General features: G+C 40.6%; 1 protein-coding gene across 6 annotated transcripts in view; it reads left to right on the forward strand.

The window, feature by feature from the left end:
• The window catches only part of SYNE2 (spectrin repeat containing nuclear envelope protein 2), a 376,660-nt gene that overhangs the window by 317,119 nt on the left and 44,209 nt on the right, over positions 1-15,332 (forward strand). For all 6 annotated transcript variants that reach the window (XM_028851601.2, XM_028851602.2, XM_028851605.2 and 3 more), the window contains exons 91-96: positions 238-392; positions 504-648; positions 1,893-1,987; positions 3,558-3,792; positions 8,347-8,541; positions 10,770-10,895. In XM_028851601.2, the coding sequence (XP_028707434.2) occupies positions 238-392; positions 504-648; positions 1,893-1,987; positions 3,558-3,792; positions 8,347-8,541; positions 10,770-10,895 (951 nt within the window). The remainder of the gene's footprint in view (positions 1-237; positions 393-503; positions 649-1,892; positions 1,988-3,557; positions 3,793-8,346; positions 8,542-10,769; positions 10,896-15,332) is intronic.

Here is a 15,332-nt window from a genome sequence, read left to right on the forward strand (position 1 = left end):
TCTATTTCCTGGGCTGTTTGGGTGCTGGCCGTGTGTGCAGGTTGGTATTCTAGAAGGCATAGCATTGAGAGAGCTGAATTTAGGTCTCACTCTAACATTAGCTAGCTGTTTGATTGTGGGCAAGTCATTTGCCTGTTCAGGCCCCAGTTTCCCTTCATCTTTGAGATAAGGAGAGTTGTTTGTCATCTAGATATCTTATTGGCATCCAAAAACCTATACTTTAATTTTTAAAACTAGAATCATGTGCTGGCACTGACAGCCCAGTCACCTGATATTGAACATTTGAATGAAGTGAGCCTCAAGCTCCCACTTAGTGACGTAGCTGTGAAGACGTTACAAAATGTGAACCGGCAGTGGATTCGGGCCACGGCCACGGCACTGGAGCGCTGCAGGTTAGAACATCCCTTTTCTGTCGTTGTTTCAATTAAAGTAAAATTAACGGCTTCAGCTCAGCAATGGCATTGTTAATATGGGTGTGTTTTGTTTGTTTTAAACCTTTCTAGTGAGCTTCAGGGAATTGGATTGAATGAAAAGTTTCTTTATTGCTGTGAAAAGTGGATCCAACTTTTGGAGAAGATAGAAGAAGCACTCAAAGTGGATGTGGCTAACAGCCTTCCTGAGCTCCTGGAGCAGCAGAAAACCTATGAGGTAAACCTGTGTTCTCTGCCACCCTTGAACCGCTCACCTGGGGCAGGAGTCAGGAAGAGATAGCTTTAAATAAAACACAGGGAGCGTACCTATCAGTCTCTAAATACAGAATGTATACCTTTAAGCAAATTCAGTTGTCAATTGGTCATTTGTAAAATTCTCGTACATTTCATAAATTTCAACATTTACTGCTCTATTTTATTAGGGACAGGACTCCTAGATTTTCTGCAGTACATGGAAGCTTCTAGTACAACTTTGCTTCCACAAAATGCAAATATTATACCATTCTATTAAGAATGGTATAATAAAATACTTCAACTCATCTTTGTATTTTCACTCAGTAATTCTCCATAGTATTAAAGCACCTGGTATAATTATAACTGTAGCATTAATAATTTCACAGGACTTTCCTCAGTGCTTATGCTGACATATATTTGAAAATAATCCTGGTGGTTATAGGCAGATCCTGCTTCTTTTTTTTTTTTTTTGGAGGCAGAGTCATCCTCTGTCACCCAGGCTGGAGTGCAGTGGCGCATTCTCAGCTCACTGAAACTTCCATCCCCCAGGCTCAAGCAATTCTCGTGACTCAGCCTTCCATGTAACTGGGACTACAGGCATGTGCCACTGCACCTGGCTAATTTTTGTATTTTTAGTAGAGATAGGGTTGACCATGTTGACCAGGCTGGTCTCAAACTTCTGACCTCAAGTGATTCGCCTGCCTTGGCCTCCCAGAGTGCTGGGATTACAAAGGACACATTTCAAAAGTGTGCAGAATTAGTTCACTGCAACTTTTTAATGTTAACTGATTGAAGTCTACATTGCTACATGAAGATCATCCAATTAAAATGAAATTTCCCCTGCCAAAAAGCTGAGTGGCCTTGAATAAGTTACTCAACCTTTTTATACCTTAGTTTCCTCCTCTTCAGATGGATGTAATAATAGTACTTCAGTCCTAAGTCTGAGAAATAAATGAGATAATGCATGTTTTACAGAGTGCCTACCAAATCGTAAATGCCTAACAAATGGGTATTAGATGTAATTATTATTAAACCTGTTTGCTTTTAAGAATATATTCATAGGTGATGTTGATATGATAGCTGAACATTTTTTTGCAGTAGATTCAAATAATATGAAAATTATTCATCATATCCTTTGTGAACTTAGATTTTAATAGGGAATGTAGGTTCCCAGATTCATAAAATGAATTTTACTAGCTGATATTTTCTGTTTGGACTCATATGCAGATGTTAGAAGCTGAAGTTTCTATAAACCAGACAATTGCTGATTCCTATGTCACCCAATCTTTACAACTCCTGGACACAACAGAAATAGAGAACAGGTGAGCTGTCTGGGGCTCCTGAAGGTTGTGGGTGGATGAAAGGTAATGCATTCAGTTGGGGCAGGCTTTCTGCCATGTGAACCTTGACCATGTTGGTGCCCTGTGGCCATGTTCATTGACAGATCACCATGGGACCAGGCTTCTAACTATGTAGTGGGACTAGATCTTGCTGGGTGACCATAAAAACATCAGTGACAGACACCTTTTCCCTATGGTAGATGGATGGGGTTAGCAGCCCAGAAGCTTTGGAAAATGCTCACTTCTCAAGTATCATTAACTAAGTTTGTGCCCCCAAATGATTCTTCTGTACTGTTTCCCTCTCTACCATCATCCTCATGATGTTTTGCTACTTAAAAAATAATTTCTAAAAAATTATTCCTAGTGTTCCCAGTAAGTAGCTAAATCCTGTAAGTATGAAGAAGGGCTTTCTCTCCATGCTACATATGTGGGCTTAGGGTCACTGGGCAGTGCCAGTCAGGCTGAACAGAGCCCCTTTGGCCAGTCTGCTAATGCTGAGTGAGTCTGCTCATGCAGCTGGTACACATGGCAGACAGCCTGGACGTGGCCTGGCCACTTATATACTTCTCTAAATGTCCTAATGGGTATGATTTTTCTTCCACATCACCACCCATACACCTCTGAATCTTCTTTCAGCATAACTAAGAAATGTAAAGCCCTTTTCTCCCTAGCTCTGAAGCAGTAAATTCAAGCCAGTTCCAGGATGATAAACTAATTTCTATTTGATCTGTACAGAAAAACATGACTTTCCCATAATAACTAAGAGGCCTTATTTCTTATGTGAAGGATATTATTTATCCAGAAAAGAACTGTTGGCCGGGCGCGATGGCTCACGCCTGTAATCCCAGCACTTTGGGAGGCCGAGGCGGGCGGATCACGAGGTCAGAAGATAGAGACCATCCTGGCTAACACGGTGAAACCCCGTCTCTACTAAAAATACAAAAAAATTAGCCGGGCGTGGTGGCAGGCGCCTGTCGTCCCAGCTACTCTGGAGGCTGAGGCAGGAGAATGGCGTGAACCCGGGAGGCGGAGCTTGCAGTGAGCCGAGATCGCGCCACTGCACTCCAGCCTGGGTGACAGAGCGAGACTCCGTCTCAAAAAAAAAAAAAAAAACAAAAAAAAACTGTTGAGTAGCTGCAATAAGGCATGCTCTTTATTGCTAAAATTATGTAAAGTACACTTAAGTAATCCATAGTGTTACAAAGTACCTGCCTGTTCATCTGTTTCCCATTGATCCAGTTGCTAGTTTTCCTTTCTGCATTTGGCATAATGTATATTAAAACAACTTCAGTTTGTTTAAGGGAGTGGTTATGCATGCTGGCAAAATACCAGGTTACGGTGCAGATGCCTTCTACTAACCTCAGTCTGCATGGTGCCCTTCCCAAAGCTTTAATCATGTTTAAATGGAATACTACTCAGATTTTTAGAAGTTGGGATTTTTTTTCATGTAAATTATACTTATAAAAACTGAATCTGAGCTGCTATTACCCACCGATAGTTATTTTTTCTACATGTTGATGTCTGGATTCTATAACCATTTGTTTCTCCCCAGACCAGAATTTATTTCAGAATTCTCAAAGCTGACGGATCGGTGGCAGAATGCCATCCAGGGTGTACGGCAGAGGAAGGGTGACATTGATGGGCTGGTGAGGCAGTGGCAGGATTTCACTACTTCTGTGGAGAACTTGTTTCGCTTCCTCAATGACACCAGCCACCTGCTATCTGCAGTAAAGGGCCAGGAGCGCTTCAGCCTCTACCAAACCAGAAGTCTGATCCATGAGCTGAAGGTAGTGTATGCATCGTAGCATTGTGAGAATCACAGCGTGGTCATTATTTGCAAGGTGTTCATTCACCTTTGGTTTAATGTTTTTGATGATAATGTGATCCAAGTGTGCTCTCTGCAATGTGAGGCCAGCAAGGTGCAGTCACCACACCCCACAGCCCGGTCCCTAGCATTGTGAGGTTGGAAACCCAATATTACCCATTCATCCAGAAATACTGAGGTTCTCTTGGGCCATGAGAGGAGGCATGGAGTGGAGATGGGTGAATAAAGTGGGGGATTTCAGGGCGACAGACTCAAACCACCCAGATTCTTAAGCCACTGACTAATGTATAATTGACCATTAGTGTAGTAATATACAGTGATAGTTTTGTTTACTCTTGAAGGGCAAATTCAGTGGGTACAAAAAAAAAAATAGAATGAATAAGACCTAACTATTTGATAGCGCACAGTAGGGTGACTATAGTCAATAATAATTTAATTGTGTATTTTTAAATAACTTAAAGAATGTAATTGGATTATTTGTAACTCAAAGGATAAATGTTTGAGGGGATGGAAACCCCATTCTCCATGATGTGCTTATTTGACATTGCATGCCTATATTTAAAAACCTCATGCACTCACAAAAATTTTAAAAACTAATTGTAAAAAATAAAAATAAAGGGGCAAATTCATTTAGGCAACAAAGCTTTCCAAAAGAAACTTGCTTGATGAGCACAGGCTTAACGTAGGTGGTTGGGATGTCCCATGGAACTGTAGAGCTACTCTCCACCTTAGAGAAGCCTCTCAACAAACACCATCCTCCTGAGATCCTGTACAGCCCTCACTTGTTATTAATATGCAATCATCGCATATTAATTGAGTGTCTTCTCTGTGCCAATCACTGTCCTAAGTGCTGGGTGTATTCTGTGGACGGAGAGAAGACCTTCGCTCTCGTAAGGGCAGACAAAGTAGTAAGTAAACCAGAATAATTAATCAGATAAATTAATAAATAGTAAAATGTCGGATTGTAATAAGACTTAACGTAGATCATTAAAACGGGGCCAGTAGAGATGGAGATGTGTGGCTCCTTTAGATTAGGTTGTCTCTGGCCGTGTTACAATTAACCTGGGGCTGAATGATGAGAAGGAGCCAGCCATACAAGATCTGAGGAAAGAGCCTTTCAGACCGAAGGAGAGGCTTACTCCAAGTCCCCAAGATGAGAACAAGCTCAGCACAGCAGAGGAACGGCAAAAAGGCCAGTGTGACTGGCGCAGAGCTGGCAAGGCAGCAGTGGCAGGAGGTGAACTGGAAAGCCAGGTAGGGAGGACTGTTTTGCAGGCTGGGTGTGGCAGCTGGATTACCTGGTCTGGCTGGAACCAGGGAGCCTTTGAAGCATTTCAGCTGAGGGAGAGGGCAGCATGACACTGTTTGTTTGTTTCTTTTTCTTTTTCTTTTTTTTTTTTTTTTTTTTTTGAGATAGAGTCTCGCTCTGTCGCCCAGGCTGGAGTGCAGTGGTGCAATCTTGGCTCACTGCGACCTCCGCCTCCCAGGTTGAAGCGATTCTCGTGTCTCAGCCTCCCGAGTAGCTGGGATTACAGGTGCCTGCCACCACGCCCAGCTCATTTTTGTATTTTTAGTAGAGAAAAGGTTTCACCCTGTTGGCCAGGCTGGTCTCGAACTCCTGACCTCAGGTGATCCACCCATCTTGGCCTCCCAAAGTGCTGGGATTACAGGCGTGAGCCACCGTGCCCAGCCCCGTATTTTTTAAAGATCACTCTGGCTGTTCCTGGTTGTAGGGGAGCTAAAGAAAAAAAAGTAGGAATCCTAACATCTCACCTATCACTGCATAATGACACTCATCATTCTGTCTTGTCATTCTTGGGGTTGACAGGGGTTGGTGGTTTCTGCTTGGGGTCTCTCAGGCAGTTGCAGTCACATGGTGGCTGGGGCTGGCGTCATCTGAAGCTCACTCACATGACCGATGCTTAGGCTGGAACAACTGGAGCAGCAAGGAGCTAGGACAGTGGAGCTCCTCTCCTTGGGCATCATTCTCTGTGGTCTTGCCATGTGAGGGCTTCTGGTGCCCAGACTCCTTATATGGTACCCCAGTGGCTTCAAAGATTCTTATCCCCAGAACAAGCTGTATTGCCTTATAAACCCAGCCTCAGAAGTCACATCTATCACTTCTGCCACACTCTAATAATGAAGGCCATCATATGTGCCCACATGAGTTTGAGAGGAGGGGACACAGGTGCCACAGTTTGATGAGGATTGGCTGCAATCCCAACACACTGGGAGGCTGAGGTGGGAGGATCCCTTGAGCCCGGTTTGAGACCAGCCTGGACAACATAGTGAGACCCCGGTCTCTACAAAAAAATTTAAAAATTAGCCAGGCGTAGTGGCGCATACCTGTACTCCCAGCTGCTCAGGAGGCTGAGGCGGGAGGATCACACTTGAGCCCGGGAGGTTGAGGCTGCGATGAGCCATGGTCGCACCACTGCACTCTAGCCTGAGTAACAGAGCAAGACCTGTCTTAAAAAAAAAAAAAAAAAAAGAGGTTATCTTTGGAATTTCAGTGGTCCTTGGAGGCTGGAGGCAGTCATCTTGAAAGCGTCTGTTCGGGTGTGGTTACATCTGGGTCTTCTTTTCTGCAATAAGATAATGAGGTAACAGGGAGGGAAAGAGAAAACAATCATTCTCCTTGGTGGGTCCAGGTCTTAGGCAGATAAAGGACTTCAGCTTCTTTAGGAGAGACAATGCGGGAGGGCAGAGAGACCCTGAGACTTCTTCAGTTCAGCGTGTCAAAACACTGTATTTTGGAGTGTCGGTTTGTGAATCTGGTAAAGGAAAAGCTGGATGAAGGATGACTCTGTATTGAAGCTTAAGCATCTTGGTGAATAGTGTGCTGTTGACCAAGTTAGGGAAGACTAAGGGAGGAGCAGGTCTTCTACCAGTGGCTCATTTGCGCAGCACAATACGTTGGAGAGACGCGCGTGGAGTGCCTGTGGTCCCGTTGCTGTTTCTTTTATTTGTGTGCTGCTCCTGAGGGTGCATTTGGCTTTCCTTCTTTGGGTGTGGGTGATCTTCAGGCTTCTCAGAAACGCCTTTGTAAATTAGTGATGCTCTGTCGATGTTTATCAGCTCCCATTTTGGAAAATGCCCACACTCTGTCTCCCTCAAGAAATTCCAAGGTGAAGGAAATAATATTTATGTGTTATTTATTTATTTGCTTATATATATTTTTAGATATAGGTACTCACTCTGTCTCCCAGGCTGTAGTGCAGTGGCGTGATCATAGCTCACTGTAACCTCACACTTCTGGTGAGGCTACCTTGGCCTCTCGAGTAGCTGCGGCCACAGTACTCACCAGAATGCCCAGCCAGGAAAACATATTTAGAACAGACAAAAACTATTTAATTTTTCCTCCAAAACCAAATATGCCTTTGGGAGTATGGACACATTTTAAAGTTTTTACTTTATTTTTGTATTATAAACACCTAGTTTCAATCTCTTTAAAGAAAACCCATGTAGCCAGGTGTGGTGGTGCATCTCTTAAAAAACAGGACCCCTGCTACTCTCTGCACACTGCCTATGGAGTGGCCCAGCTCTGCAGGAGCAGTCACGGAGCTGTAACACCGCCACTAAAAAATAGAAAAAAAAATAAATAAACAAGACCTTATCTCTTAAAAATTTTTGTTTTTGATTTTTTTTGAATTTTTATTTTTTTGAGACAAAGCCTCACTCTGTCACCCAGACTGGAGTGCAGTGGCGTGATCTTGGCTCACTGCAACCTCTGCCTCCCGGGTTAAAGTGATTCTTGCGACTCAGCCTCCCAAGTAGCTGGAATTACAGGCATCCACCATCACGCCTGGCTAATTTTTGTATTTTTAGTAGAGACACGGTTTCTCCATGTGGGCCAGGCTGGTCTTGAACTCCTGACCTCAATTGATCTGCCAGTCTTGGCCTCCCAAAGTGCTGGGATTACAGGCATGAGCCATCACACCAGGCCTAAAAAATTGTTTTTAATTTTCAGAAAGCCTACATGACATTTGGATGGAATCTTTTAAAGCTGCCCCTTTGGGGCATATATCGATGTACATGTTTATGTACCCATAAAAAGCTTAAGAAATGTATATTTTTTGTATTTTTACCCTTTCTTGCATTCTTTCCCTTTATATTTGTTTAGCATAATGTAAGGTCTGTTACTTGATTTCAGGTCTGTTACTCCATTCACTTTCTTAATACTCTTAGATCCATTTACCTTGCAGGCTATTATTCTATGATGTATTTTTTTTTAATTTCTCTGTGCTTCTAATCATTACACTAAGAATCTTATCTCACCAGTCTTTGGAAATTATTTTAAGAACACCTCACTTAGTAGTATGCTTATCTACTCAATGTAAAACATTAGCTTTTGATGTGAGTGTGTGTGTATGTACATTCTAACCCAATTTGTCTAATTTATATCTAGTTTAACTCTTAAGAAAAACTCTGAAGGAAACACACACACACACACACACACAATCACATTTTGAACACATCAGAAACCTAAGCAAATTACTTTTCTTTTTTTTCTTAGAATAAAGAAATTCATTTTCAAAGATGGCGAACTACCTATGCCCTAACCGTGAAAGCTGGAGAGAAGTTACTGCTCACAACTGATCTGGAAACTAAAGAGTCTGTGGGTAGGAGAATCAGTCAACTTCAGGACAACTGGAAAGACATGGAGCCCCAGCTGGCAGAGATGATTAAGCAGTTCCAGAGCACTGTAGAGGTAAACTCACCACTTACTTTTCCATTCATGATACTCAAATTACATAGATTTTCATTTGCGGTGTGAAAAATGGAAATGATTTTAGGAAACTGTAGTAGCATGAGTTTCCAACTCAAGCTCTAATCCCTAAGTCATGCCAGTTACTTAATGTGACATGATGATATAGCATTGCAAAAGCTCAATGTTTAGTATTTAAATACTTGAGATTCTATTAAGATACTTATTTTTATGAAACAGGAAACATATTCAATTAAAGTTCAATACATAAAACTAATGTTCCATGTACAGCCTGTTCTTGGCATAGTACATGAAAAGAAACAGACAGAAACACTTCATTTTTCTGCTGTCATCAGAGAATGTACTTTTCCATATAAGCGAATTTTCCAAATAATGTATGATTATACCTTTAAGAACTACAGTGTTATGTTTTGAGTCACTATTAGGAAAATCGTTATTGTTTTGTAATGCTAAGATACCAAGTTGTTCTCAAGGCCTCTGAATTGCTTTGAACCTATGGCCCTCCCTGAACTACTGTGCTCTTTGAGTTCTGATATGGTTTTTATCATTTTTCTTTCTCTCCTTTTAATGTCAAGCTATCTATTTTTACTTTTTCTTTTTCCAAGCTCACTTACTTCTTATAGCCCACTCTTTCTAACCTGTTGTGTGTGCTAAAACTAGATAACCAAACTTATCAGACATATTTTTCTGAATTAAGAGTAAATATATGCTGAGTTAGGGCTTCAGAATTTCTCCTGTGAATAAAGCATCTGAATTTTATTTGGTATATGGACTATGTGGAATTCATTAACTAGCAAACATTAGTTAAGCATCTGCCATGTTTGTAAAGCATGATAATTGCAAATAACAGTTTAAAGAACTCGTGATTTTGCTTCTCCCTTTGCTTTCTTTTGAGTTGAGTTTCAGATAGTTGATATTGCTAGACAAGGGGCCTCTCTTCAGTGAGGGGTTACCATAGACTGAGGCCAACCCAAGTATGTTTAGGTATCAGCTGTACTGAAGAATAGTGTTTCATTGTAGATTTGTATAGTTTTAGTAACTTCAGGAAAAGAAGTTTATCCTAATGAATTGAATCTAAATACCCTGTAGTTGAAAATGCAGGCACCTATTTTGTTCAACAATTAAAATTTCAAGAAAAGAGATGGTCGACCCTTGACTTGGCTTTTAACCCCAGATCCATGGGCTAGTCATTTTTCTCTGAGCCTTAGTTTTCCCATTTAAATATGATAATACTTGTTTTAAAAATGATAATACTTTCCCTGTATATCTCCTAAGGTTATTATAATTACTATGGGTTAATAAAGTTGAAAATGCTTTGTAAACAGGAAAGTGCTTTAAGCAGAAGGTGGTAGTCAGCACAGTGGTGAGAAATAGAAAGTGAAGGTTAAATGTGAAAAGGTCACTAAAGCCAGGCTGTAGAAAGGAGAAGAGAGTCAGCAGAGGAGAGGGGTGATGGTGGAAAAGAAGACAAGGAAGGTGGCTGAGTGCTTGTGCTCTGTGGTGCTATTATAGCATATGCCAAAGACTGTCAATGCTAACAGTCAATCCATACAGTAGCCTTTTAGGTGTGAACTTTTCCAAAATTAAAGTAGAAATCACGTTGGTTAGATGAGAAGGATATGGGAGCGAGGAAGAACTTTTTTATTTTTATTTATTTATTTATTTTTTGAGATGGAGTCTCGCTCTGTTGCCCAGGCTGCAGTGCAATGGCGCGATCTCGGCTCACCGCAGCCTCCGTCTCCCAGGTTCAAGCAATTCTCCTGTCTCAGCCTCCCAAGTAGCTGGGATTACAGGCACATGCCACCACACCCAACTAATTTTTGTATTTTTAGTAGAGACAGAGTTTTGCCATGTTGGCCAGGCTGGTCTCGAACTCCTGACCTCAGGTGATCCACCCACCTCGGCCTCCCAAAGTGCTGGGAATACAGGCTTAAGCCACCATGCCCGGCCCAGAAGAACTATTTTCAAGCAAAGGCCAGCCTGGTGGTTGAAATGAGCCACAGGTAAAGCTGCAAGGAGGCTTGAGTCATATTGGTGTTCCTTCTGCTTTTGGGAGACCATAGTCTGCTCAAGACAAGGAACTGGGTATCTGTGTGATTTATAAAAACAAACTTAATAGAAAGATTATGTGGAGTAAATGAGCTATTCTGTTTCCACAATTCATTCTAAAGAACAAAGTACTTACCAGTTTTAATCTTGTTTTCAAATAGACCTGGGACCAGTGTGAAAAGAAAATCAAGGAGTTGAGAAGCAGGCTGCAAGTTTTAAAGGCACAAAGTGAAGATCCTCTTCCAGAGCTTCACGAGGACCTCCATAACGAAAAAGAGCTGATTAAGGTATTGAAATCCGAACAAGTGGCCAAGATAATCACTTAGCTGTTTTCTGAGTACTTTGAAGTGCTTCTTTGCCTCTTTCTGTGTTGAAACTGAGTTTTCATTTTCAAATCAGAAAATATTTTCCCGATCTACTGTCTAACACAACATGCTGGTCTCTCAAGGAATTAGAATTGATGCTTTTTACAATTGTTGTTTGAAGACGAGAAAGACTTTTGCAAAAACTCACTTCTTAGGATCTTAGGGGTTTTCTCCTTCAGGTCCTCTTTGTGTCTGTTCCTCCTCTGTAATATAAGATGTGGCCTCTGAGATTCCTGTAAAAGCTGTTCCCTTATCAAATGTCCTTTTCTTTGAAACGAGAGTAAAATATGACTAAAGAATTCATTTTTGAAAGCCAGTAAGTTGGGGTTTGCTCCAGTATAACATTTTTATAAAACGGTCCAAACTATATTCTTCCTAATGAATACCACACTAGCAAAAATTCCTGGATATTTTAGGCCTTAGCTGAAGACAAGGCAAACTTATGGATAGGAATTGGGGCCAGGAAAATTCCCAGGTCAGCAACTCCCTGCATCTCTTTTCTGTCTGCAGCTTTGATGTTTAAAAGACATTGAGAGACTGTTGGAATGGTCTTCTAATTTTTTACTTCCTTCAATGACTTTCAGGGATCAAACTGAAGAAATGAGGAAGAAATGAATAGTCTCCTACTTCAAGTTGGGCTAGAAATTAGTGTCTTTCTCCCTACATCTTTTTTCTTTATTGTAAATATGTCTAATGTGCTAAAAGGCATAACAAATAATATGGCAAACTGCCATGACACCATCACCCAGCTAAAATATAAAAAAAATTTATACACACAGTTCAAGTGTCCTGTATGATCTAACTTCTCCTTAGAGGTGTCAGTAACCCTGGATTTGGTGTTCATCATTCTTACACATGTCCTAGTAATTTTAATACTTGTGTTTGTAGGTGTCAGTGTTTTTCTTTGTTTGTTCATTTGTTTGTTTTTGAGAGACAGGGTCTGGCTCTATCTTCCAGGCTAGAGTGCAGTGGCACGATCTCAGCTCACTACAACCTCCACTTCCCAAGCTCAAGCGATCCTCCCACCTCAGCCCCCCGAGTAGCCTGGACTACAGGCACACACCACCATGCCCGGCTAATTTTTGTATTTTTTTGTAGAGACGGGGTTTTGTCATGTCGCCCAGACTGGTCTCAAACTCCTGGGCTCAAGCAATCCTCCTGCCTTGGCCTCCCAAAGTGCTAGAATTACAGGCGGGAGCCACACACCCAGCCTGCTGTCAGTGAGATGTAGAATTGCTTTCTGTTTTTAAACTTTATATAGCTAGGCATGGTGACTCAACAACTATAATCCCAGCACTTTGGGAGGTTGCAGTGGGAGGATCCCTTGAGTCCAGCAGTTTGAAAGTAGCCTGAGCAACAAATTGAGATCCCCATATGTACAAAAAAAATTTTTTTAATTAGCTGGGTGTAGTGGCACTTGCCTGTGATCCCAGCTGCTGGGGAGGCTGAGGTGGGAGGATCCTTTGAGCCTAGTAGGTCAAGGATACAGTGACTCATGAATGCACCACTACATTCCACCCTGAATGACAGAGTAAGACTGTCTCTAAAAAGTAAACAAAATACATAAATTTTAAAACTTTATATAAGCAGTACTATGTATAATATAATTTTTTTTTCTTTTTTTAAGACAGAGTCTCCTGTCGCCTAGGCTGGAATACAGTGGTGCAATCTTGGCTCACTGTAACCTCCACCATTTGGGTTCCAGCAATTCTCATGCTTCAGCCTCCCAAGTAGCTGGGATTACAGGCACACGCCACCAGACCTGGCTTATTTTTTGTATTTTTAGTAGAGATAGGGTTTCATCATGTTGGCCTGGCTGGTCTTGAACTCCTGGGGCCTCAAGCAATCCGCCTGCCTCGGCTTCCCAAAGTGCTGGGATTACAGGTGTGAGCCACCACACCTGGCCCACAATGTAACTTTTTTCCTTCATTATGATTTGGAGTCATTGATGTTGGTACCTAATGCACATTCATTCTCACTGCTGTATAGTATGCATTATAAGAATATATAGTCACTTGGTATTATCAGATTTTTTTTAACTTTTGCTAGCCCAGCAGCTATGAGTGAGATAGTGTCTCTTTATAGTTTGCTAGTCAGTTTCACATTTTTTTCATATTTGCCCTTTTGTGAATTGCCTATTTGTACCTTTTACTGATTTTTTTCTATTGGGCTATTTGTTTTTTTCTTACTGAGTTGAAGGAGCTGCTTATTTATTTTAAATATTCCTCTTCTACTGAGTGTATACATTGCAAATGTCTTTTCCCATCTGAGAGCCTGTTTTTCTACTTTTTCCTTGGTGTTGCTGGCTGAACAAAAGATATTTTGTTCATGTGGATGAATTTGTCAGTATTTTCCTATATGATTAGTATTTTCCACTTCCTCTGTGAAATCTTCATACTAAAGTCGTAAAATACGTGCTTACATTTTCTTCAAAAAGTTTTCGGTTTTTGGTTTTTATATTCATATCTTTATTCATTGATGAATTGATTTTTGCATACATTTTAAGGCAGAGATCCATTTTCTAATTTTATTCATCTGGATAGCAGTTGTCTTGGTGCCTATTTATTGTCTAATGTCAAATATCAGATTTCCATATACGCAGGATTCTTTTCTCAGTTCTCTGTTCCATTGGTCTGTGTAGCTCAGCTTTAATATCAAACTATCTTAATGGCTGCACTTTATTGTAACACATCTTTATTTCAGGTGTGATGTGTACCCACACCTTGTTCTCTCACATTAGTTTGGATGTCCCTAGATCTTTGATCTTCTGTAACTTTGAGAAGCAGCTTGTTAAACCATGAAAAGTTCTGATAAAGAGTTATAATTGAATTGCATTGAATTTATAGATTAACTTGGATAAATTTTTTTAGTATTCCTGCTTATGCTCATGAATGTGGTATATATTTCCCTTTGGTCATATTATTTAGTTTTTTTCACTAATGGCTTATAATTTTTTTTTTTTTTTTGAGATGGAGCTTCATTCTTGTCACCCAGGCTATCGTGCAGTTTACGATCTTGGCTCACTGCAACCTTTGCCTCCCTGGTTCAAGGGATTCCCCTGCCTCAGCCTCCCGAGTAACTGGGATTACAGGCACCTGCCACCACGCTCAGCTAATTTTTGTATTTTTAGTAGAGATGGGATTTCACCATGTTGGCCAGGCTGGTCTCTAACTCCTGACCTCAGGTGATCCACCTGCTTCGGCCTCACAAAGTGCTCGGATTACAGGCCTGAGCCACCATACCTGGCTTATTCTTGTTACAATTTTCTTAATCACAAAAGAGATATCTTTTGTTAGATTTATTTCTTGGTGCAATATTTGGAAGCTTTTGAAAATACTACCTTTTTCTAATTATATTTTTTAACTGATTATTGCTGATACCTAGGAATGCAATTGGTCTTTGCATATTTATGTTTAACCATCTTGTTAAACTCTTATGTTAATTCCAGCAATTCGTTTATGTATTTTTTTGGGTGTCTGTGAGACCATCATCATCTGTCAATAATGACAAGGTTATTTTTGTTTGTTTCTTCTTTTTAATATACTTTTTTTTTCCTACTTTTCCTACACAGGTCAATACCTTCAGAACATTGTTAAGCAGCAGCATTAATAGCTGAGTCTTCCATTCTTGATTTTAGAAGAAAATGATTCTAACATTTCACTATTAAGTGATATTTGCTGGTGATGTGTCAGTCAGTGGCCTTATTAGGTTAACAAGATTTCTATGCCTAATTTTCAAGGTTTTTATCATCCCTACCTTATTAGGTTTAGAGCAAGACTTTGGTAACAACGGAGAGAATTTGGAGTCATGCTCTCAGCTGATACAGTTTCCTTCCATAAGGACTAGGAACCTGTGCAGAATGTGACATGTAAACCCTTGAGCAGCCGTAATTTTTTTCAAGTATCACACTTCTCAGTTTCCAGTGGGATCTTTTCAGCTTTCATGGTCTCAGCATCCTATTTATCAGTGGAAAGAATCAGGGAAAGGGAAAGAGCATTGAGTTCATTCAACCATGACCATATTCCAAAAAGATCCCAAGTAACCCAAAGCTTGTCCGCGTCAGTGTGTTTCCTTCCTGATTCACCTGGGAGAAATATGCTAGCCACTTGACCAATTTAAGCTTGACTTTCCTCCTCATAAAATTATATTCCCTTCTAAGCACAGCTGCAAAAAGAAAAAGATAAAAGATAAAAAAGAAAAAGTATATTCCCACTACAGCCAAGTTGAGGAATGGAATGATTTCCTTACATATATGTTTCATGTATATTCTAACTTCACTATTATGAAAATTGCTACAATGGACATCTGTGTTTCATAACACTTATCCAAAGATTGAGTCCTTGGAACAGTTTGGTTTTT

This window comes from Macaca mulatta, chromosome 7 (genome assembly GCF_049350105.2).
Source record: "Macaca mulatta isolate MMU2019108-1 chromosome 7, T2T-MMU8v2.0, whole genome shotgun sequence".
NCBI classification, from domain to species: Eukaryota; Metazoa; Chordata; class Mammalia; order Primates; family Cercopithecidae; genus Macaca; species Macaca mulatta.